The sequence below is a fragment of the Scatophagus argus genome, chromosome 11 (assembly GCF_020382885.2).
Source record: "Scatophagus argus isolate fScaArg1 chromosome 11, fScaArg1.pri, whole genome shotgun sequence".
NCBI lineage: Eukaryota > Metazoa > Chordata > Actinopteri > Scatophagidae > Scatophagus > Scatophagus argus.
This window is the reverse complement of record NC_058503.1, coordinates 16,554,391-16,580,458: the sequence shown is the minus strand read 5'-3', so window position 1 is coordinate 16,580,458 and position 26,068 is coordinate 16,554,391. Positions and strand designations below refer to the sequence as shown.

The window sequence follows — 26,068 nt, the reverse complement described above, 5'->3', positions numbered from 1 at the left end:
ATTTTCGGAACAAAATGACCAAAATTCTTGCGGCTGATGCTCTAGAGGATAAAGAAACATAAGCAGTCAGTTGCCAGTTTATTAGATCAACCTCAAACCAGTGCAGTCTAATAAAAGATGTTGCAGCTTGATGTGTTCCCTGTGCTGTTTGTCCCTATTTCCTCTGGCTCTGCCCAGCGTGCTGCGTCTGATTGCTCAAAATGAAATACTTAAAAGCTCCTGTGCCCATATCTGATCAGAAACACAATACAATATTTAAATGCACACAAGGGACAAACAGTTCTTGAACTTGAGACAACAACAACATCAAAAGCATTAGCCAACATTTTCAAAGAGGTCCAGCAACACTCTGATCTCCGTGGAAAGTTCACTCAAAGGAAATAGAAAGACAATTAGCAGCAATAACAATCCTAAAAAAAAGAGAACATAATCCATGAAATCCTCCTATTTAATTGTTCCGTGAAGAGGAGATTAAAAGAAAAGACAAAGTTTGCATACACACTGCGCAATATCTGCACACTCATTCATAATTATTATTGTTTTATTTATTCATATAAATAACATCATGATATATAACTTTTTAATGTCATGTATTCATTCTGTTTCTTTAAACAGGTCTTTATGTAGCCAGCTTCCCAAAATCATAGCCTGTTTCTCACATTGCTGTTATGTGAATTTCCCATAAGCATCAATTAGCCCACAATGGGTTATTATACATCCGTTTATAAAATAAACTACTGTGTTTTTCTCTATTTTGTGTATTTGTCAGACGTATAATAATGACCCGAAAGACTTGTCATGCTTTTCTTTCTTTTTTTCCTCCAAATGTAATCCCTTAACATTGATTATGGGTTCCTCTCTGCCAGGTGCAGAGAGCATCTGAGTGAAGCGAACCAAAATGAAGAATGTAACTTCCTGTCACCGCCTTCACAATAAAAGTTTGCGCAAACAACTTGCGTTGATGTCGCTTCGACCATTTCCGAAAACGACTAAAATAATGTGGAGAATGTAAATTCACTTTCTGCGGTTTGCAAAATACAAAGCTTGCTATCGCTCCACATCCTCTCGTAATGCAACTTTATTCCGCTAAAATTTCACGCTCGTATTTTGAAAGACAAAAGCAGCCAATTTCCGGTGTTACTGTGTCAGAGGTCTCCTAGCTTGATGCAGGGGTGCTGTCGACAGCCTGCAGCCTCAGAAAAATAAAACAGACTGATTCATCCCGCGTCAATATAACCGTTCCGGAAGATGGTGGCTAAACAGAGGATCCGCATGGCCAACGAGAAACACAGCAAGAACATCACGCAGAGAGGAAACGTAGCCAAGACGCTGGTGAGCCGTCAACTGACAGCGAGATGACAGCATGACATTAGCCCAGATAGGTGACGTTCACTCCGGTATGAATACAGCAGCTTGATGGTGGTGGTGGTGGTGGTGGTGGTGGCAGCCGGCCGTTAAGTGTTTCCTGCTCGTCATACATACTGTACTTCTCACAGTAGCATCTTTAAAGCACCGCGTGGTCCTCTGGGATGCATTTCAGTGAAGCGGTGTGACCCAGCCAGGCTGAGGTGCTTCATCAAAATGTGATTAATTCAGACTCGTTGCCGCCCTTTGCGTTTAACTTGGTGTTACTTTGTTTGGAGTGGGCCTTCAGTGATAATCAGATGAGCATTATAATATTATAAAGGAAGGAAAATAACTGAGAGCTGTGCTGACTAAATGTCAAACTGTAGAGCTTTTTTTTTTGCAAATAGGAAACTGTTTTTGTAACCAGTGAATTCTTTAAATCTTAAAAAAGTCAGAAATGCCTCTCAGTTGTGATATTGGATTCATATATTTTCTCTGGGTGAACAGATTTTAGACAAAACCAGTAGTGGATTGAGTATTCCTTTAATCAAGTAAAGGTAGCAATGGCAGACTGTGAAAATAAACTCCTGCAAGTCCTGCATTCACAACTTCACTTACTGAAGAATATGTGAGTATTATCTGAAAAATGTACTGAAAGGTCCCTGTCAGTGTTTTTGGGGTTAATGTTACTGGTGCATGTTACGGTTGTCAATGTTCAACGCTGGACTGAAAGACCATAAATGTATGTTTGATGTTATATTCAACAGTAATGGTTCGTGAGGAGGGGGCTCATCCCTTTCAAACTCTAGAAAACAACCCAAAATACCCAAATATCCAACAGTTTTATTAACTTGATTGTTTTATTTATTAATGGAATAACTGAACTCATTCATTCAAGATAAGATAGTCCTTTATTAGTCCAGCAGTGTTGAAATTTACATTTCATCCCTAATTTTAGGTCTGCAGTTAAAACAAATGTGTTTTCTTTTATTCAAACAGTATTTACGTGTTTTGCTCACATGTTGTGTTACGTGTCATGTTTACTTGTCCTGTGTGAGGCTCCCTTTGGAGATAATATTGGTGTAAATGAGGCTTATGGCCAGAGTGGTACTCTTACCAGCTAACAATGCAGTATTTCACCACAAAGATTTGAGTTACAGTCACCGTTTCTTTTTTTCTCATGTGAGTTGTTTCGCACAGTTTTTCTCCTCCTCCTCTTCCTCTGTCCGCAAATAGAGTCTAAATGGCAGTGGAAAGGTCAAATTTGGATGCTCAAGCTGTCACTCTGTGTAACAAGATAAACACGCACTGCTGTTATTGTATAAAGAAAACAACCACGTCCCCCAGCATCACTGAGACCGTCGCTGTGGCACTGACTGAACCTCCTCACAGCTGACGTCGAGCTGCTGATGTTGCTCTCCCTAAATCAGTCTAGACTGGAGACTTGTGCTTGCTCCTTTTTTCCACGTGAGCCACGATTTGAGAAACCACTGACTCAGCAACTTCCCGCGTGTAATTAGACACTTGGGTTTGTTCTGTGCAGCCACAGAGTTGTTACTGTGGACATTTTGACGAGGGACATCACCATCTCGTCTCACTAAAGACGAAAACACAAGACAATCTGTGGTGGCAGGTTTGCAGAGAAAGAATGACCAAGCAAAAAAAAGCAGGAGTAACACCAAACTGAGCAGTGGTGGAAATGGGAAACCCTCTCTGTAAATCTGTCCACGTTCAAGCAGTTTCTCTTTTATTCTGCAGCATCTGTCACATTTCTGTCGTGGCGTTAATGCTAATGTGCTCTTTGTGTGTGTGTGTGTGTGTGTCTTTCCCATAGCGACCACAAGAGGAGAAATATCCTGTGGGTCCCTGGCTGCTCGCCCTCTTTGTATTTGTTGTCTGTGGATCAGGTAAGGAAGTGTGTGTTTGCATTATGTATTTGCCTTTGTTGATAACAAGCTACTATAGTGGTTAATTATGCTAATGTGGTTGTAGCTAATGGTATGCAAAGATGTAGTAAATTAATGTAGGTAATATGGTGGAAAATTACTCTAATATTGGTGGTAAACTAATGTAGCTAATATGTTAATTGGTTACACTGGAATGGTTGTTAGCCAATGTAGCTAATGTGGTAATTGATAACATTAGAATGGTTGTTAGCCAATGTAGCTAATATGGTAATTGATAACATTAGAAAGGTTGTTAGCCAATGTAGCTAATGTGGTGGTTGATTAGGCTAATATGGCAGTAAGGTAACATAACTATGGTGGTTGATTACATTAATGTGGTAGTAAGTTTACATGAGTAATACAGTGGTTCAATACAATAATATGGTAAGAAAATGCAACTAATACAATAATTGATCACGCCAATAAGGTTAATGTAGCTAATGTGGTTCATAGTGCTGGGTTATGTACAGTATTGATACCAGAAAAAACTGGGACACTGTAAACATAAATAAAACTGAATTTGATCATCCGTTTTTTTGGAACCGGGGTTATAGTCTGTCTGTCAAAAAACTCTAAATCCTGAATTATATTTTAAGATATTTAAAAACATTTTGAGATAAGAGGAAGCTAATTTATTAAAACAAACAAACAAAAACAACCACTAATAAAAATTTAAACAGAGATGGTGTGTTGCTCTCTTAGCCATATTTCAGATCATCCAGAGCATCCGCATGGGGATGTGATGCAGAGGGAGCCTGTGGACTCCAGTCACCTCCCCCTCCCCTCCCCATGCCCTCAATGAGCCTGGCTAGCCTGCACCTGCACACCCCGAACCCCTTCCAGAGGCCCAGAGACTGATGCCAAAGCTTCGGATCCAGCAGACCTCAGAGAGAGAAGTTTCCCCAGCCACCTCCTCCACCAGCCCCTCCTTGGGACGTCCCCCCGCCCTCGATCAGTGTTTACAGTGTTGCAGTCTGTGGTACTGACAGCTTTTCTATGGACAGTCTAAAACCACGCTGGCTGGAGAACGTGTGTCTTCATTACTCACTTGGCACCTTTGTGTGTGTGTGTGTGTGTGTGTGTGTGAAGGTGTGACTGTTAACATGAGGAGAGTGTGTGACAGTGATTCCTGCTGATTATGTGCCATATCTGTCTTAAGTATTCGTCTATGTTATGTGAGTAGAAGAATCTTTTTTCAAATAAATGTTAAGCATTTAGGAAAAACCCACTTCTGCTTTTATAGACTCCCAGTGTTTATCAGTGCACATGCACACACACACACACACACTCAGGGGTTTGATTGATTTGGTTTCTTCACACAGGTGACGCTATAACCTTACATGTGTCAAAACGATGATAAATGTCTTTGGCTACATCTCTCACACTCTCATGTTTGTGACACTGTTGACTTTAGCGTATTAGAATTAGATAATAAACTGACAGATCAGAGATCATCCAGTCAGTGGTTTCAAGTTTTAAGGTAGACGTTTCCTTCTAAACTGTCCACAAATTATTTTGGAGAATGTACTAAATTGTTTAGTAAGACTTTACTTTACAGGTCCAGTATTTCCTCCTAACTTCAATTAAAGTTGCCTTGAAAAGTTGGTAGTTGAAATGGGGAAAAGAGACAAAGTTCTCAAAGATCTTGTTCAAAGGAATTCCCTTTTATCACCACAATAATAGACACATTTATTAAAACGCCTGGTCTTTTTTTTTTTTTTAATCTATTTTTGTCAATAATTGTGTCATATAATTTGAACTACACATGCGCCGCGGTGTCCCCGTGGTTTTAAAAGGGTTATTAAAGGATCGCCCAATTTAAACCCAAGACAATATGTATTCATCAGTCATTTATTACTGGAAATCTTTTTCTCAGTATGTTTTGAGGTCTATAATTGTGTGCTTGCCCCGTGCACAAATCAACAGAAAATACTAATATTCTGAATTTCCCTATTAAGAGGTACCACATTATGTAGAGAACCTTAAGTGCAAATGATCTTGAATTTAAGCTTTTTTGTTTTTGTTTGAACCTTCCTATTAACCTAAATGAAACAGAAAAGGTGACCCAGTTGCAGTTTCAGTTCGAACGCCACTCGGCTGCGGCTTTTAGCTGACTGCTGCTAACAGGAGGGTTCGACCGTCAACAGAGTAGTCATTAACCTCATTCCATAACATCCTGAAGCACAGAAGACTTTAGCAGCAGCCTCCACGTTTCAGGCGCAGGTTTGATCACGCCCATCAGACTGACTGAGCTGAGCAGCCATGAGGAAGAAGGGGGGGGGAGAAAGAAAAGATGTTGACCAGGTGGTTAGTCTTCTTTAAGCATGTTTATTGAAAGTTGTGAAGTGCAGCTGTCAAGTGCAATTATGGTAAGTATGTTACAATATCTCATCCGGTCTTTGCAGAAACATGCACAGAACATGAGCATACAACTGATACACAGAATGAAAAAGAAAAAGAAAACATCTCCAGAGTTTGTATTTTTTTTTTTTCTTAAATGTTGAGTTGTAAGATATTGTTCATTCAGATATACGTCACTGTCAAAAACTTAAAAAAAAAAAAAAAAAAAAAAGGTGCACTACTCCAGAAAGAAAGAGAGCCAAGTGAAAATGGTTTTACAGTAAGAGTTATTGTTGCAGTAAGGGATATGGACAACGCTGTTGGCTGTGTGTTATCAGTTAAATAACCTAAACTCCTGTCGATCCACAGTCTTGAAAATACAGCATTAAAAATAGACGACACAGACTGGGCAAGACCAGCACATTTCTCGCTCACCTGCTTCAATCTGTGCAGCCAAGATAGCATCTGTTTTTTTTTTCCTCCTCCTCGCTATTTTACATGGTACTTACACTATACAGAAATATACATCATCTTCTGCCCATCAAACGTTTTACGAAAAGAGAAAAATGCAGCTTAGCCCAATGTCTCAACCCTGTCGAATAAGGTTTAAATTACATGCCACTGCAGGGTTGAGAAAACAGCAATGATGAGCTTTGTCAAGGGCAAAGTGAGGAGCTTCAAAGTGAAATACTGAAATAGAATATCATCATCTCCATAAGAAACCGTGTTTTGTTCATCCCACAATCCCGCAATTGAAGTAACATCATCAGTTCTGAGTGTTGTTCAAAATACCCCCCCCCTCCCTTCAACTCCCCCATTCCAGATGGGGACTTTGTCATGATAATAATTGCTCACATTCTTCATTTGTCACTCTGAGAAGGCTCTTGTTTTTCTCTCTCGTATCTGCCTATCTGTAACTTCAGGACCTAGCCTTGAGAGAGAACCATTTTTTATTTACATCATTCAGCAAAAAAAAAAAAAAAAAAAGAAAAAAAAGGTAACAACCAATACAATCCTCCACCTCCTGCTCTCCCATTGCCATCATCAGTAAAATCGACATCACTTAAAATCCAGACACAGGCACAGTGATTTTTCTTAATCTATAGTTAAGTATACTGTCGCCACTGATAAGCTGTTTGTTTCTTCTTGGTAAAACATTCTAACTGATATGTCCGAGGGTTATTTGGCAAATGTTTTATGATTCAATCGTCCTCTGAAATCAACCCCGCCCCATACATCATCTCTAGATTGTCACCCCAACTGTGCTGTAAAGCACTGCGCTGCTTGTCCCGCCAGCTGCATCCTTCTGAGAGATAAATATGTGCAAATTCTTGTCTTAACAGCGTAGCCTCCTGCTGTAGAAGGCAAGGTTTAGCCCTGCTGCTGTAGCAGGACTACAAAAATGTCAGTCAGTGTGTCTGTCTGTGCAGACCAGGCTACGCCGAGGGGCCAGAGCTGTGCGAGGTGGGCTGGGCAAGGGCGGCGGTGCTGGGGGGTCCAGGTGTGGCGGCTGTCGGAGGGGCAGGCGGGGAGCCGGTCTGAACCTGGGCCTGAAACTGGGCCATTTGCTCTGGGCTGGCCAGCGTCTTCAACAGGGTGTTCTCCTGCTCCAGCTGGGAGTTACGCTCGATCAGCTCCTTGATCTGCTCCTTCAGGACCTCCACCTCCTCACGCACAGCATACATCAGATGACTCTTCACCAGGTCCTGACACAGACAGACATACAGGTTTGTCAACAGAATACATCAACGAATTCAAAAGAAGAGAGAAGTCGGGCACTAACCCGAAAGTTTGTCAGTCTCATCTAATCTATGAGCCAGTTTTAAATTCTCAGATTTTTCATGGCACCAGAAATACAATTAAATATGAGTGAGGTTCTTCAGAGCATGAGGCACTAACCTGGCTTGTAACCCATTAAAATTAATTAGAATATACTAATGAACATACACAAGATTGTGCCAGTTAAGCAGCAACTAGTCACATATTATGTCATACAGCAGGGGAAAAGGGTCATTTAAATATAAGAGCACACAGAAATTATGTATTAGTGATTAAATGAGTACTGTTAATATCTGCATGACCTGAAGAGGTTACGTAGAAAATACGTGATTGAAATGCATAGAGGACAGAAAGAGCCTTGAAATACTTCTTCTCTAAACAAATACTACAAACTAAACACGCGTAATTACGTCAGCGGAAGCATCAAACGCAATTCCAAATCAAATCTAACTCTCGTGATAACACAATAAACAGACGAAAAGACAACACGTGAGATAGTATATTCCCGGGGCGCACGTCATTAACCCTGCCCACATTTAAATGTGGCCAATCAGAGGCCGAGATATTTATAACCAGGCGTGTGAGCCTCTCAGTTTGCCTAGCAACAAGGCGGACGGCAGCAGCAACAACAGAGACGGAGTGAAGCAGAGAATGAAACTCGTTTTTTGGGCGAAAAAGCTTTAAATTCCACGACCTCACTTCATAACAGTGAATAACATTCATAACATTTATTCCTTTCACTGTTTTCATTTTTATTTTAAATACCTTAACAGCACGGCTGTAGTGTTATTTTGTAAAGGGCGCTAGATTTAGGCTTAGATCGTAGCATAAACAGTATTTCGGCTCTATAGTACCTTATAGTACCTTATGAATAACCTCCACAGTTCAAAAGCACATTTGTACTCCGATAAAACTGTACAAATGTTACTCCATCACAATCAGCCAGTCCCTATGCATCTCCCAGCATTTCCCCTTAACGAAGTCTCATCTTCATCATCCCAAACACCCACATCTCGTTCCTCGTATCGTATAGACGAACAGCAAATCGTCGACATTTTCCAAAGACTTTAAACTCACCATTGCCTGTTCAATCTTGTTGTCAATGGCCACAACGCTGGCTCCCGACGAACTGCAAAAGACAAAAAGAGAAATCAGCAACAGCAAAATAACAGCAACAGTAACGATAAACCAATCCGTGCTGCTATATATGAAAAAGAATTAACACAGAACCCCAGCCTACGGAAAACCAGTCCTTTTGTAGAAAGGTGGGTCGTTACAGGAAGCCTCTAGAAATTTCTATAAAATCAACGGCCTGCTTTCACTGGGAAGCAATTCTTCACGCCTCTTTCCTACGAAGCTTTTTATGGCAGTGTGGCCTCTGTGAGCGCAATGATAGCGTAGCATCCATCGGCTGAGTGAGCGCTACACCACATCGCACAGCGGTGACATTACCAACGCAGGTGGGGGAGAAGCTGATTTACAATAAAAGGCCATTTCTCCAACAGAGCTCCCTATAAACACACTCATTTACCTGTTGTCGAGCTTGACGTGCGAGCTCTCCGCGCTCAACAACGACGACAGAAACGAGATGGAGAAATTTCTCAGCTGACAGACGCCTAGATCCATAGCCACGGTGTAGCACGGCGAATTCATGCTGGCCATGTTTTTAGGAGTACGTTCACAAAAAGCCCCGTATCCCGTCTCGACCTCCACGCGCCCAGCTGCGCGACACACATCCACGCGCGCCGTTTTATACGTTCTATCCGTTTGAGCTCGTGCACCGACCGCAGCGGCACAGACACAACCCAAGGTCAGCTCATCTCGGCGCTACACAAAAAAAGATCTGCAGCTCGGGACAAGCCCGCATAATTTATCCAGTGTCGAACCGAGAGGCTCACTCCTGATTGGTCGAGGCGGAGGGTATTTGAATAATATATTCAGAAACGCCCCCACCTGCCGCTCAGCTGACTTGTTTTTTTGCATAATATATGCCAGGAACGGAGAGGATGTGGATGAAACCGGGAAAAACCGGATGGGAAGCGAAGAAGAAAGGGCTGTAGTACTGAAAAACAGGCAGGGGAAGGGCGAGATTTTGGACTGTTAAATTCCACCGACAATACACATCAATCATTTCCTGTTTAAATGCAGACGTGCGATGGGCTTTAACGCAGATATTTAGTCTATTTTAACGCTAAAAACGTGAATCTTGTTGTTATCTCCATATTAAGAAAGCTATGAGTGTCTCAAACCTGGGGACCCCTCGAACATTTAGAGTACAGGAAATCCCTCTGCTTATATACGAAATGATATGTGCTCAGTTTAGGTTTAAAAAGCAGCACTGGATATTTAAGTCATTTAAGTTAATTTCAGGGTTGTTACAATGTGTAAAACTGCTCACCAAAGCATTTTTTGTCATATAGCTCTTTCAGCAAAATGAGCCCCGCTGTGGGAACAAAGTGGTGCACAGAGGCCCACTGGAAACAGTACATCGCCCATATGAAAAGATTTCATACATCACACTTCTCGACACATTTCTCAAAATTATCAAAATGATCGATGCTGTCTGCAGTTAACAACAGCATTATATCCAGCACTGAAAGTGCTTTGGTTGTCCATGAAGTGCCATCATGTTGCTATGATGCCCCCATGCGGCTGAACGCAGCACTGCAGCACTCTGCCGCCACAGAACTGAGAAACCCTGATGAAACAAGCCTCAGAACATCCACATTTCATTACAAATTATTTAGTCTTTCTTAGAACAAAGGGCCTTGAGTCTGTCAAGTGTGAAGCTGGAGACTTGGAGGACTGGAAGGTACAGATCAAATACATTTAAAATGTGCACACCGTAAACATAGTCTGAAAGGTGAAAATATACCAGATGTACACATGTTTACATGTGTAAACCCTGCTGGTTTAACATCCGTCAGAATCCAAAAAATGTTTAAGGTTTTTATTCTCAAATCTCACTGTCTACCTTGCATTTTTGGTGGCCTATCCGACATTTAAAATGACATCTTTCATTCATTTACAGCTGGTGGTTTTAATTGATGTGGAATACCAGCATCTCATCTCCCCAGTGAGGTCCACCCGGCGTATTCTCAAGCAGTTTATCTTATCGGACTTGATTAAAACATTGCTAATGTGATTTTAAACTCCTCCACAGGTCTGCAGACCACTTTCTGACCTTGTTATTGGAACCTAAGACTTCTGTCAAATGCCTTTACAATGATGGGAAATCAATGAGGTCAATCTGACTCACAACTTTACCACACACCCAAGACAGTGTTCGCAATACATTACAGAGGGGAGTATCTTGGTCACACAGACACACCTAAACACAACTCCCCCACACAGAAATTCCCAACTCAGGCATCCTCTAAACAAGACACACACCCACACACACACACACTCGTACACACTTTGTGAGGTCACCCTCACACATTCCACATGCAATCCAAACAATCAAAATCATGTGTGCACACTCTTGACAGTCGTGCTCTGATCCTTCACACACACACACACACACACATGAAAGGTTGACCAGTTTAGAGGTCGAGTAAATCTTGATTAAAAGCCACCAAACGTTGAACTTATAAAATAAATTAAAAAAAACAAGGTTGCTTGCTCCACGCCACAGCTGAAGACAAAATGAGGGCAGGTAACAGGTGGAGGAGACACAGAAGATACTGCAGGTCACCTAAGAACTAAGATGAACTCCGTACCAGTACTGCAGATGTGTAGCAGTTGTACCACACGCCTGAGGGACAGGCAGCTACATGGGACACTTAAAAACTTCCACTGCTGTGTAGTGTGTAGAACTGAGACAATGAGAGGAGAGACATGTCAAAAACACCAGGAGACTCAGCGAGCAGGCCGAGTACCTTTAGGATGAAGGTGTAGGCCAATATGGGTATCACAGCAAAGTCCTGGCTTATTAAGTACCAGGGCCTCGAACAGAAGCTCAAACATACACACTCTGAGTACTTGTACTGATGTCAGCTTCACCCCCGATTCCAGTCAAACACTTTAACAAGAAGCCAAATAGGAGGCTCTAAGCCTCTCTTATCTTTTCCGGTCCTCTTCTTTGACTGGATAAGGGCTAAGCCAATTATCCAGACCCAAATAGCCAGCACAAATGCAGCTCTTGAGGAATAAAATGGCCACGTCTGATATGGTCACACACGCAGGCTGGCTAGGAGCTTTACTTGGTTTGTCTGTCATTCCAAGAAAATGCACTTTGAAAAGCCACTGGTAGAGGACAAGAATTTCATGCTTAAAATGACACATACAGAGTTAAAGCATTAAACAACACTTGACAAAAACCGGATCCAAATGAACAACTTAACATGATTTAAATCTTACTGCAATATAACTTTGTATAGCTTCCATGTGTGTCATGAAGTGTTGGTGGAGGTGCTAGCATCACAAGAATACTTGAGTACCTGATCTATTAGTGAGTTTTTAACTGCAATAATATCAGGCTGCATTACAGTTAGTTGAGCCAGCTGATGGCTTTCCTGCTTTGCTGTAAAACGAGTCTAGCCCAGTGACCTACTGAAGCAATTCAGGCATGACCCACAACTGCATGCAGACCGGTTTTTCACAAGTTTGACATTTTTCTTGATAAAAAAATGCAGTCTTAACATGCATAGAGTATTGTGAAGAGTTATTTTTTAAAAAAATAAAGATTACTAGCATAGACTAATGGAAAAATGCTGAATATTGAACTGATAATCAATCAGTATCTGCAAGCTCTCTTCTGTCTGACTGCCGATAAACTAAATTAAGTTAAAATGCTTAACTGGAGCAGCCTATCAATACAGTAACTAACGTTATCAAACATATACAGTGGAGTATAAAGCACAATAATATGTGCCTCCAAAATGTAGTGGAGTAGAATTATAAAGTAGTAGAAAATTGAAAATACTCAAGTAAAGTACAAGTACCTAAAAACTGCACTGAAGTACAGTTGTCGAGTAAACTGTACTTAATAACCTGTGAATTCCATCACTGGTTATTTTAAATTTTGACAACAAGGTTTTAAGGCAAGACAATATTAGATATACCTCTTTATATAAGTCGGTCTGATACAAAACTAACCAACAACTATGGCCTAAAGATGATGGAGTTTAATCAATCAAGTTGCATGAGACTGTACAGGTGTATCTGACAGCCTCTGAAGGGTGTAGCACCTCAATTAAACTTAAGAATTTCCAGTTTTCAGCGAAGCTTCTTTACTGAACAATTCAAGAAGGCTGAGTGCTGTCAAGCAACTGCACTGTGGTATTTATGTATTTATGTTATACTGCTATACTGACAAGAGCGTGACTTCACGTGAAGTCATGGACTTCAGCAGCATGCTGTAGCTTTAATTGCTCACGGTGTCAGAGATATTAGTAAATGGCACAGAGTGACACCACAAACGTATGCTTTGCTGCAGATAACACATTAAGAAACCCTCAAATATTTTCCCGCAGTAAGATTTATTTGACCTTACAAGTGCAATGAGTGCCCCCCCGAGGCCGTGAATGACTGAATGGAAAGAACAATATAGCCAGGCAGCCCTTTGTGTGCAGCTACTGTAGTGACTGGTCCAAGCAGTGCTACGCTGTACTGACTCCCCAGGGGAATCCCCATCTTTATTTTACCTTTTGAGATGCTGCTCCAACTCCCAGAACAAAAGCTTCATTGCCATCTCGTCATGGCCTTGGACTCGTACTCCCCGTACTCTCATGGAGCCGTCCGTCAGCAGGATCATACACACTCCCAAGTATCACAGCAATGCGTCCCGGGGTTCTTTGTTTGTTGCTTCCTGACAACCCCTCGTTCCTTCTTAAATTTAGTTAGCAGATCTGGGTCGCGCCTTATGGATGCACAAGTGAGTGCAGCTGCATGGGCAATCAGAGGCAGCATGCCAGGTTATGATGACTGTGTATGTTGTGTGTTCCTCATTTTTCCCCTCTGTCGATGTCATCCATTTGTGTTTGAATGGCTCACTAGTGAGTGAATTACTGAGCACAGACAGTAGCTGGGCGGGTGGTGACGTGTGATCATGTGATCCTGGGAGTTACATAAACCATCAACAGAGATTAGCATGTGGCCCAGTGATTTCCGTGCTCCTACAGTCCTCTGCTCTCTATAGCCCGAGACACAGATGTACAATAAAACTTTGAGGCTCAACACTTCAGCCTCACAAACCCCATGCAGCCGTCTACCATCCAGAACGCCACAAACAGTCTTTTCAATGCACTGAAATGCCTCGTTTGGACATGTATGAGGGGAAGTGACCGTACAGAGTGTCCCAAAAGTCTGGGGTGGCAGAGATTGTCAGTGAGACTCCATGTTTTTGTTGTCACATAAGAAAGTTCCAAATATTGTTGATTTAGTATGTAGTTTCAAAATACAGCATGATTTAGCTTTCTGTGCCAGCGCCTGTGCGTGATAGACAAAAGACCCTGTGCTTCGAGGTCTTATCTTGTCATTTCTCATTGAAAGGCTGCCTTAAGATGGCTTAGCGCCTCCAGAGACAGAAAACACAACGGGCACTCACAGAGCCTCCACCAGCTTAGAGACGACCAGCCAAGAAACAACAGGTAAAGGATGAGCACAATGCGGGGGATTTCACTTGTCCTAACAGAGTCCATGTGCTGGAGTGAGTCACATGACTTTCGGGTGGGTCATTCAGTCCTAAAGCAGCCTAGTTACAGCGCGACAGCTTAGCTGATCTAACGAGGGCCAGGTTTCAAAAATAATAAAACAAGCTATGAACAAAATGTTGGGAAACTTTTCCAAATTTTTCAAAAGGCTCAGTATTTCCTGTGTGGCGTTTGACTGGCCACGTCATCAGTGTATGAACAATTCCATGTGGTGTGACATTTTGTCATCACATTACTTTGTTTGACTGTGTGATTTTCAGTAAGAGCATCAGGATACTTCTGTGTCTGATTTTAAAAACCAGAAAGAAAAAAAAAAAATCCAACATCCAACTTTCCACCAAAATGGATTTTTGAATAAATTTGACCGTGCACAACAGGCCATGCAGCTGCAGCATCAAGCTTCATTTGATATCCACAATGACCAGCTTTCACAGATGTTGAGAAAGTTACAAGTCAACATCTAAACACCACCCATGGTTCACTCACTGACTGACGACTGATCTGCAGATGCTTCTCAGACTTAAACCTGTGACAAAAACTAGACTTGTAGTCAGTTTTCGGTAAACTATACACAAAGAAACACTAACCGAAAAAGAGTCCATGTTTGTAAAAGTGAGCAGTTCAATTTATTGGTGCAGGTTATTTACTAAACTTCATCTACCATTACAAACATAAATAAATGATAAAATCAAACATAATAAACGATCAGCACTGCTTTTCAAAGCTTTCAAAACACACTTCATAACAGCACGTGCTACTACTAACACGTTTTCTATCCATGTTTCCCTTGTGAATGTGATCAGAGAAGTGCTATAAGTATGTCGGTTTTGTTTCTGGTGTAATTCCTGTTACACTTTACTGCTAGGAACAACTCACACATGCTGTGTTTCAGGGGAAATGCGATGTCTGAAAGTTAATAAAATGGGACCTGCTGTGTCCCAGCGATGGGAAAAAAAAAGAGGCCTATTGAATTGTTGAATTGTAAAGGCTTTTTGGCTGAGCTGTAGTTTGATAGTGGAAAGCACACACAGACTTTACCAGTAAGCCCTGGCAGTGGTTTTCCATAGTCACACCCTGACTATGGAGAATGACAGAGAGCTACTGAGTGAGTCAGTCAGAGAGGCAGGGAGGAATGATGAGTGGCCATTTTGGCCTCCATACGTAAGAGAGGCAGGTGCTTTTGGAGCATTTGGGCTGACAGCAGCAAGTCCTTAGTCCTCGCTCTAAACTAAACACTCACACACAGGCATACACTGGGGAAAGAAGGAGGGAGAGAGAGAGAGAGACAGCCAGAGACACAAGAGCTAGAATGGCCTAGAACCACCGCCTCAGCATTAGTACTGTCTCAAAAAGTCATCATGGACGAAGGGACAGCAGAGAGCAGGTGACAAATGAATGTGTCGGTTACGGCATGACTGATGTACATCTTTTTTTTTTTAGCTATCTGTAGTTCGCTGCTCAGCAAGTAACATTGGTACTGCTTATGGCCACACTTCAGCACCTACTGATGAAAGAAGTAACCCGTTTCAGAATACGTCCTTACTCTCTCACACACATACACACACATTAGAAGAGCCACATTACATAAGTGTGTGTGAGCAGCAGCTTTGAGTAATGTGGAGTGAAACCTGGCATTAAAAGGATTAGCAGCCAAAGAACACACAGAGCTCCAGGTCCAGACAACAGAAGACAGGAATGATGCTGGACGCAGCAGTACAGATGTGGAGAGAAGGCACATTAAGCCTGTTTCAGCAGGCTGAACATACTGACGCATATCTCCTTACAGAAGAGTCAATACCAGATGAAAAGTTGGATGTGTCTGTGGTTTTAAATGGTCAGTAGAGCTCAGTTCAAACTCTCCAAAGCATTTTTTTTTTTAACTGAAGTTATGCCTGACTGCACATCAAGTATAACTTGAGCGCATAAGAACAATGTGGATGAATATTGTGATAGCAACATTAAAAATCACAACATCATGTGCCTGTTGTGCTTCAGGCTTTTCAAAGAAGCCTTTAACAAGGTAGCTCAGGTTTTTTTTTTATCTCCTCCCCAGCTTTGGCCACTTTGAAGTTTAAACTACAATGTACAAAATGTCGTCACTTTCAAGGTTTCAAATTGAAACCGTCTTATCTTTGAGAGGGCCAATTAGAGTTTATCTCCGTCTTCCATTTGAATCGAACCTCTGCTTATTATCTTAAAGAGGCTGATGGAGGAGGAACGATTACTCACACTCATGTCTGGGTCATAAAGCTTTACAACATGCTACACAGCCTCCTCCTGGCAGCTAACAGAGCGATGTAAGTGTGTTTGTGTTGGCGGACGGGAGGCTGTTTTTCTCTGAACACTGCACACAGCCACAAGACCAAGTGAGTCATCGTTCTCTCTTGCCCCAGTCTACATCCCAGCAAACCTTTACGGTTGTGTTTGGCTGACAAGATCAGCAGCATCAGCAGGAGTGTTTCTATTTGCGAACTAATGATATACATTGGTCTCTCTTGCATGGTCCAAGTAAATACAACTTAACACCCAGTATCAGTCATCTAATTACATGGTGTCCATTTTAGATGGATCAATATTAAGCATGTGCACCTATTCCAGCCTCTGAGGTAGCACCAAGCTCCCCTTTTATGGAAGGACAGTTAACAAAAAAAAACTAATCCCCCAAACAGTTTCAGATATTTTATAAAGAGACATATCTTGCTATTAACCGTCTTTGTTAACTGCCAACAGAGTCCATATTGCTGTTTCACAGCCAACAGCGCTGATAAATACAAAGTCATACGGAAATGTGTGTCTTTGCAAAATATTTCACAGATAAAAACAATCAATAGATTACTGGAGACAAATCGTGATCCTGTTTTGCTGTCTTTGCTTTTTATATGAGCTGATGAAACAGGTCAGGGAGAGTTCACTGAATCAATAATTTTGAATAATTAGGCTATAAACCCTGACCCACTTCCCTGCCTACTCATTTGTGTGTGTGCATGAAAGATTACAAGTGAAGAGGACAGAGCAGTGAGTGGATTAACTAATGATGACTCCACCGTCAGGGCCCAAATCTCTGACGACAGCAGAGCTATCATAAGCACAGCTTAGCTACACACAAACAGACTGTTGTTTCCTGCACAGCTTTACAGTCAGACCGGCCGATATGGGCAGTCTCACCTTCATCATGCTACTTTCACTGACACTTTCCTTCTCTGGGTATTTCTATTCTCATATTCACAATACTTGATTTTTTTTTTGGTCCATGTGTCAGTGCACGTAAATACAAACCCCACCATAGGGTCATAGAGCAACTCAGAGAACCCTTGGTAAGGTAATGGTAACACTTAGTTCAGACTTAATTACAGCTCACCACTCCTGACAGTCATTTAGGAATCTGGTCTGGGGCCTGGTTTGGTACCAACGATCAACGACTAGAGAGACTATCTGGTAATGAATGAGGTTCACATACATGGTTTTTACTCAGGAAGGCCTCTCCTAGTGCTTTCTGAGCTGATACCAGAATGGCAACGAGGAACAAACAAACACAAGATTCGTGAAATGGTGATCACAAATTAAAAAAAGCCGTTGGCATAGATTCACAAACATTAACCCGAACAGAGGAAAGGCTTGCTGAAATGTGGCAAAAAGTGCCAAAATCCTTCAGCACAAGTGTGCATAGAAAGAGTAACAGCAGCCCACAGCGCCATCTTCTGGTGACAAATCAGAAAAAGTCTCCTGCAACTCTTTTGAATAACATAAAAGGTAAATTTCGTTGATGGTACTTTCTTTAATTTTGACCAAGTAAAAGGGTCGACTGACTGGAGATTTTTGTTCTCTGCCACAGTGGACATGAACAATATTTAATGGAGACCTCATTAAATATGATTAAATCCCATGCACTTCCTTGATGAATTAGCAGTTAATCAGGTTAAATTGTTCAAAACCTGGATAAAAATGAGCCAATACAAATTAACAATAATAATAACAATGATAATAAAACAATCTTACCTGTCACAGCAGAAGGCAGGCCACAAGGAAACATGAAAAAAAGAAATAAAAACATTAGCATAACATTAACATGAGAGTGGACTCGTTTGAGTTACACTGGAAAAAAAAAGATTAAATTCATAATGGCAATAATGATGCAAAAATTTGGTTTGAAATTAATGACCAAAGATGTAATTCACTATTAAATTAATTAGTTAAACAAACTGAGGAAGTTTCCAGTCTACAGCAACCTCAGAGGCAACCTTAAGGACTCATTCAGATATCTGCTGAGTATAAAACTCACTTATACACTTAACTCACTTTTACTTATACAATAGTATTTAGCTATTGAAGAGGTGAAAGGTATTTTTTTGACACTAAAGTAGCCACGTCAGTCGCACTAATAGAGAAACGTCTCATTTGCACTTTTCATGTTTGCATCATTTGCACCAAAAACAGTTGACGCAGAGCTGAGCAGTTTTGTAGATTATTTACAGGATATTTAAAGAATGACATACACATTATACAACTATTGCAGCTATTACAATTACAAGTGCTGACTCAGTTACACACTGCCAGGCAAAATGCTCCATCATTACACTACATCTTTGCTCAAAATTCAGAAGACAAGACCTCCCGCGGATTCATCTGATTTCTTTGAGGGTCTACAGATTCACACAGTGCTGTGCTGTGGGGCTACAAATGCACAAGTCATTGGCTGTTAGAAGAAGAATTGAGACTTCAGAGATGTAGGCTGGTATATACTGCCATCTGGTGGCAAATACCAGAGTAAACAGAGACAAAGCATGCCCTACTGCAAAGACAAGACATGAATAGACTGCCTGGTGTAGGGCTGAGCCCCAGTTAATTTAGTTGAACTCAGACTCGATACCCCATGTCGTTGATGTGCCTTGCTCATCAGAGAAATGTCTGACATAAAAATACAGACTGAACAAGCCAGCTGAGTCACTGTTTTTCTTTGAACACAGAGCCTCATTACACCTGCAAGCTTTCATCTGTGATTAGTTTGAGGAGTACCGTTCCTATTGCCATCTGGGAGAATTTCCCCACTGTGCGACTAATTAAGGCCTATCTCGTCTGTAAATTGTCTAAGCTAAATGTTTCTGTAGCTTTAGTCTTTAGTACCTCAAGATTTTCTATACTCATTAAATGTGTTGAATATGAGTACATATGCTCAGTGAAATCACATTAGTAGTTCCTTTAATTAGCCATGTTGCAGCGGGTGGGTGCAGTATGTCTGCCATGCAAAGGCCCTGACCCTGACACTAATATAAGCATAAATTTCCATCAAATGAGCGAGTACATCTGAGATCCGCATAATGTGAGATCAGGTACTCAGTGTAAAAAAAAAAACACTGCCTCTCAGCAACAGTAATTCCTCCTCTCATCAGCACTTAAACCTCACCTCATTATCTGTCTTCACACCTTAAAAGCATACAGCAACTGTTCATTAAAGACATGCATATGGCTTATTCTAGAGGAACAGTTACTTAAAAGGTTATTTAGCGGTATTTGTGCCTTGGTCATGTTTAAGCTCCACTTTAAAGCCCCAATCTGAATATGAATGCTGGCCACACTACCACCACACCACATTAGCTCAAACAATCTGCACCTTTGAAACACCCCCCACCCTACACTGACCAACAGTTTTCCCCACTTCCTTCAACACTCCCTTCCAAGTTGCTATTAAATTGTTATGAATCCTTGATGCTTTTTTTTTTACTCTTATTTATGTGCTTCCTGTGAATTGACTGCGTACGAATTCGTTTTATCACACAATGTTTATCTCAGTGGTATCATAATGATCCACACAGTCTTCCTAGTGACATTAATGCCTCTTACTAGGGCTTCGTGACCTCAATAACTCTCACATGACTGATTCTCAGGCTCGGATGTTGAAGCACATGAACGGGGAAACAAATGAAAGCATAAATCTTTTCAAGCCAATGTACTTTCAGCTGCAGCACCACACACTGAAAATGTAATTCTGATGATTATAGTGATGGACTTCTTAAAATCATGCAAGAAAAAAATTAAAGAGCTGATTTTCATGACTTAGCAAAGAGAAGAAAAAAACAATGGCTACATTTAAAATTGTCAATATGATTCAAAGTTAATTAACCAAAAAACACAGAAAGAATCAGTCTAAATCTAAGCAGGTTTTAAAGTAAATATACCTTCTTCCAGAGGGAAACTGGATAAACCTGATAATTAGTCTGTCTGGCTAACCACGGCTCAACAAATATGGTGCTTCTGTGCCCAAAAACAGCATTCAGGCCATCATAGGGCCCACACACATACATATCATGAGCCTGGTGTATGAGTACGATTCACAGATCGGCAACCACTGGGGGGGGTACAGCACTATTTTCAGAGATGAAAAGAGTTTGCAGGCAGAATATAGTTTGCATGAATACTAGAGCTACTGTGCCAGGGGAGACCATGGACATGCATTAAGCATGTTGCACTAAGGGCAAAATTAATAGCATGTTTTGATTAAGGTTTGGCTTCTGGTCACTCCAAAGAGAAGTGGGACAGCAAACAGTCTGCATTACGACAAATATAAAACAAAAATCATGTACAGTACACAAGCATCCGGACACACACAACAACGTAACAGCGTCTCAGTGCTTTATTCATGCTAACAGCAGAAGCAGCTGGCTAGACTAAAAAGTTCACACACACACACACACACCCCTCCTCCCCCCAGCAGCCTTCTTCATTCAGCCACAGAGCATAGAGAAGAGGATTAGCTCACACAAAGCAAGAATGAAAATCAGACCCTATGGGAAAAGACACTCGCTGGATAGAGCTCGCACATCATCACAGCTGAGCAGAAAGGCTGAAACCATCCGACTTCCATCAGCTTCAGTGAAGGGAATCGATCTTCTCATGTCTCATCTCTAATATTAAAAATTCCTTACTTAAAAGCTGTACATTTCCCAATATATGAAACTGTTCCTTTAAATAACAATTCGTCGCAAATGTCCGAACTTCTTCGCACTGCAGATACCAAAGCATTACTGCGCGGACAAAGATTTTTTCTGACTTTTTTACATGGCGCTGAAACATTAGTCAGTTAATTTCCAACTATTCTGATTATCAGTTACTAATTTCAATAATCCCTGAAGCCGAAATTCTTTTCAGTTGTGAACACTTGCTAGAACATTTCTTCACCTTTCATGGTGGTAAATGAAAAACCTTCCCATTTTAAAACAAATGGGCTGTTTGACCAAACAAAAAATTGTGGAAAAAAAAAATAAAAATCAACTATTAAATCCAGTGAACCATGTTCCATATGCTTCATGTAGACAAACTGTCATTGCTGCACACAGGACAGTCTCCTCATCACAGATTAACGGCACGTTAAGTCAGTCAGTGACATGTGTGCATAATATCTCACACAGGACTTAGTGATGAGCTCACATATTGCTATTTGTCATTTAGTGAAAAATAAGGTTAGTTTGTTGTTTTGTGCACAGCCTGAGGGGAAAAAAAGAAAATCACATCATCACTGAGAAGACGAGTATGAATCGAGGTAGTATGGACTCATCTTTTAATCAATTACTTTTCCTATATCCTGGGATGACCTTGGCAGCTTTTACTCCTGTCAGACTGAAAAAAAACCAAAACAAACCCAAAAATATTACATAATGAAGTAAACTGAACGGAACAGAACGGAACAAATGGCGTGAAAGACACGGAGGAGAATAAAGCCGATAGCAAAGTCATTCTCTCTGCTTGTGTGTGTGTGTGTGTGTGTGTGTGTGAGATTCCTGGAGCTGACTGGACAGTGTTCTGGCCACAGGAATGCCAGCCATGATTCAGCACATTGCCTGCATGTTTAGGGGGATGACAGTGGCAGCCCACTAAAGCCTAAAAATAAAAAATGCGTGGCTGAACATGAAACCTCAACCACTTCATTGTGTCATACATTACACACAGGGCTGTCACAATTTGATTTGAGTTTTGATTTAGCAGTTAGGGTTAACCCAATAAAAAGGTTGAGTCAGTATCAAACCCGACAGAGGATACATGCCTTCAGAATTAGCCCTGGTCAATTTTTTTTAACAACACAAACAAATTCATTGCATGGCAGAGGAGTAAGATATTCAGTTTAAAAAAAAAAAAAACACAACCAGACCATCAATTTTCAAGATAGATAGATAGATACTTTACTGATCTCGAGGGAAATTCAAGCATCCAGTAGCCCATTACAGCAGTGTAGGTTAGTCAAAAGTAAGCAGACAAACAACCAAACAAGGCCTAACTGTTAGTGGGAACTGGAGAGGCCACCACTCGCATCGCGCTGGAAGAGGAAGACGGGTTAGAAGGCTTATAATCTAGCAAAAGGTGAAGACGAAACAGTCCTTTATAGTTCAGTACAAAAGATTCAATTCAGTTTATAAAGTAACTAAAATTGCACGATTAACCAGAAGCCCAGATTAAACACTTACATGCACGCATTATTAGATTATATATTAGAATTTACCGACTTGCAACGCTAATAATTACAGAAACAAATAGCAGCAGGGGAGGGAGAGTCACAGGCAGAAACAATCCCGTAATTTTCAAAATAAATTTTCTAAATAAATGTATATTTGCCTGTAAAATTATAGGTGAAACACTGTGTTATAAACTTAACTATGTAATAGCATGTACAGGCACTGCTGAAACAATCAGTTGATTAACAAATGGCTGTTAAGGTGACTAAGGTGACTGTTTTCAGTTTCAGCAGCTAAAGGTTGATGTCTGGTTGTCAATCTGACAACTTGCTTTTATAATTACACATAGCGTTGAACCTCAGTGAATTCAAGCCCATTTTGAGTATAATGAAATGACTGAGACAACTGGCCATGGACAGGACTCATAATGCCAAACCAGCCACTGTAATCCATTGTGCTGCGGTGACCAAAGAAACTCTGGCGTCTAGAGTCTAACAATTACCTGCCACTACGGACCTGCTCAGCAGAATAACAACAAATACCCAAATAATTAACTGCTTCTGCCTGCCTAACACTGGTACAAGAAGAACCTCAACGAAAACAGCAGGAGCAGTCTGATGAAGTTACACTATCATGGCTGTGTGTGTGTGTGTGTGTGTGTGTGTGTGTGTGTGTGTGTGTGTGTCGTGTGCACCTTCAGGGGTGGGCAGGCAATTTTCTCATAGATGAAAGGCAGGCTAAAAAACACAATCCATTATCATCCATTACAAGCCATTAGTTTTCCCACTGCACTCTTAAGTGAAACAATCCTGTTTATTGATGGAAAAATAAACCATCGAAAAGAAGGGGGCTGAGACAAGTGAAATCAATGACGCATCAGCACAAAGCATGCAAACAAGCAAAGGACAAAGACGTGAAGTGATTTCTGGCAGGATACGCGCATGTGAATGCTTTGCATTAACCTCTACTTTATCAACACATGCTAAACTACTCACAATGTCCTTGTTTAGTTTCATTCTGCCATTCATGCTTTCACCGCTTGGCGTTGAAAGACATAGTAAATATTCAGTAGTGTGTAGTGAGACCTCCCGCCCTCACCTCGCTGACACACAGCATGTTGGTGCTCTGCTGTGTTCTGGTGTTATCTGGCTTGGTCTGTGTGGTAGGATTTGGGGGGGGGGGGGGTATCAGCAGCATAACAAATAACAAACGCTGTTTACTTTTAGTGATGTGCATCCATAGACAGGCCAGGGCTCTATATAAAAAAAAAATGTAACAGCTCAACACTGCCACAGCGTTGGTGTGTTTTCAACAACAAAAATAACTGGGATATCGAGTGTGCGCGTTTGCCATGACTTCAGTAAGCGACCATTATTTGTGAGCCTTGATGAAACTACTTGACAAAGGATTGCTTTAATCACAGGAAAAAATTGGATTCAGCAGCCTTTAATAAATTCCCTTTTTTGTGGAACTGAATTATACAAACATTATTAGACTAACCACTTTCCAACCATTACGAGTTGCCACACTGAAACTGCAGTTTAACAAAACAGCTTAACAATTAAGCCTGGGACAATATGCCTATCTCCTCATTCAGTACTATCACAGTAACTGATGCCGATTTGGGTAAGGTGACTGAAATTCAATATGAAACGCAAGAGGCAAGTTCACAATATACTTCTTGTTTGTATTTCAAGGGCAATTAGTGAGTCACTTAATCAAAACGTGCTTGCAACCTCTCGTCTTTTCTGAAGATGAGTTACAAGATAAGTTTAATGTGTGCATGGTGCAGACTATCCTGGTGCTGCAATACTGCGATCAAAATATCTGTACAAACACTGCATTACTATTATTATGAAAAATACTGAAGTTATGAATCATCCTTCTATGCCTTTTTACAAGGAAAATAATTTATTTTTGCTGAAAATTACAAAATAAATTAGATAATGGACCAAAGGAAGAAGCAGGAATGACAATATCAGCTAGTGATGTCAATGGTTAATCAGACAACCTCAGAGAAGGTATTTGACAGGCTAGGCACATTGTCTGTAAGTTAGTTTGAGGTAAAAAATAAATACAAAAAAACCCAAAATGAAGCACGTTTAATGAAGCTTGGTGTGGGACCATTTCCTCCAGAAAGGCAAAATGGCCACATGTAAATTGTGTGATGCTACTCTTCAGTTTAGTTGTAGTATGGGCACTCTGCTCCACCACCAAAGCCCGACAAGTCAATGAAACACAGCGCATTTTGCACTTCACATTTTTTCTTAAAAATTAATTACAGGCTAATAGGTTTTGGAACTACTGAGAAGAAAATTAACTGAAACTGAAATTGCTAGTATTAAGTCTATCACAAATATGTGAAATATTACTTTTCAATAATAATAAAAAACTTTTTATAGACTTCATCAAATCCAACAGAAATCAAGCGTTCGATACATAAATACATAATATTTAGTGTGTGATTACAGTAGTATTATGTCACAGTATTTTACAATAAAACCATGATACATCATGACACCTAGATGTGGCCAATATTCAGAATACCTCTTTTCTCTAAATCTAAAATTGACAGATCGGGACATCTGGTCATTAGACTTGTCATTATCTATGTACCGTTTAAGCTTTCCATGCCAATTCTCAAAATTGTCTATAATTAAACCCTGCTATTGTGTACAATTGCACACAATGGCGGGGTGCACAACTCTGCTCAGTCTGGTTCCATCTGGTCCAATCTGCCGTGTCCTCAGCAGTCTCAGTGGGCTTCAGCAGACCCGACTAAGTTGGGTTAGGTCACGTTGGGTCACTTCCGCTGCGTGTTGTGAATTTTGGGGATCTAGTTGATCTCCACACAATGAGCAACAGGCCCCCGCACACACTCGGTCCCTGCGCCGCCAGAGGGAAGATTACATTCAAAACAGACAGCAGCAGAGATAGCCATCATGCTGCCAGCCAGGCGACATTCCCCTGAGTCTTCTCTCTCTCTCTCTCTCTCTCTCTCTCTCTCTCTCTCTCTCTCACTCACACACACACACACACAGTGTTCAGACCAACTAAAACCAAAAAAAAAAAAAAAAATCCTCATTCACTGCAATGAGACAGTTGTGTTGGCACAGCAGGTGCAAACAAAGTAGTACCTGGCTCAACATCTGCCACAATGTACTGTCACTGGCACCACATTGACCAGTCAAATACATTCATGGCAACATGGGAACACAGATCCACTAACACTAACCTGAATTGGGTTTTTTTTTTGGTTTTTTTTTTAAACAGAGATGATGGAACTAGTGCTTATATTTATAATACTGAACAGGGTTATTGCAATACCAATATCAGTACCACATATACCTCTGATACTCCCTGAAATGCCGGATCAGGTATCAGTGAGTAAACAAATCTATGCACCAAAGCAATAACATCTACTTATTTTCTTTTCTTAACACTCTGCTATCGGTTCAATATTCAGTACGGGTCGATACACAAAGTTTGGGCCTGGGAATCGCTCAGGAAAAATATCAAAACACAACAGTATCAGAACATCTCTAATACCCAAGATGCT

General features: G+C 40.9%; 2 protein-coding genes across 4 annotated transcripts in view; one reads left to right on the top strand and one right to left on the bottom strand.

Moving 5' to 3' along the window:
* Nucleotides 1–1,132: 1,132 nt before the first annotated feature.
* serp2 (stress-associated endoplasmic reticulum protein family member 2) lies at nt 1,133–4,521 on the top strand. Its single transcript, XM_046405131.1, has 3 exons — nt 1,133–1,332; nt 3,182–3,254; nt 3,996–4,521. The coding sequence occupies exons 1-3, from the start codon at nt 1,249–1,251 to the stop codon at nt 4,034–4,036; spliced, it is 198 nt and encodes a 65-aa protein (XP_046261087.1). The 5' UTR covers nt 1,133–1,248; the 3' UTR covers nt 4,037–4,521.
* A 1,080-nt stretch (nt 4,522–5,601) lies between these two features.
* The window catches only part of LOC124067035 (TSC22 domain family protein 1-like), a 28,048-nt gene continuing 7,581 nt past the window's right edge, over nt 5,602–26,068 (bottom strand). For 2 of the 3 annotated variants that reach the window (XM_046404043.1, XM_046404044.1), the window contains 2 exons: nt 8,490–8,541; nt 5,602–7,339 (listed from right to left, as the gene is read on the bottom strand). In XM_046404043.1, coding sequence (XP_046259999.1) covers nt 7,070–7,339; nt 8,490–8,541 — 322 coding nt within the window. In that variant the 3' untranslated portion in view covers nt 5,602–7,069. Of the gene's footprint in view, nt 7,340–8,489; nt 8,542–8,943; nt 10,025–26,068 lie in introns of those variants that run through there. The other variant, XM_046404045.1, reaches the window with a different exon arrangement.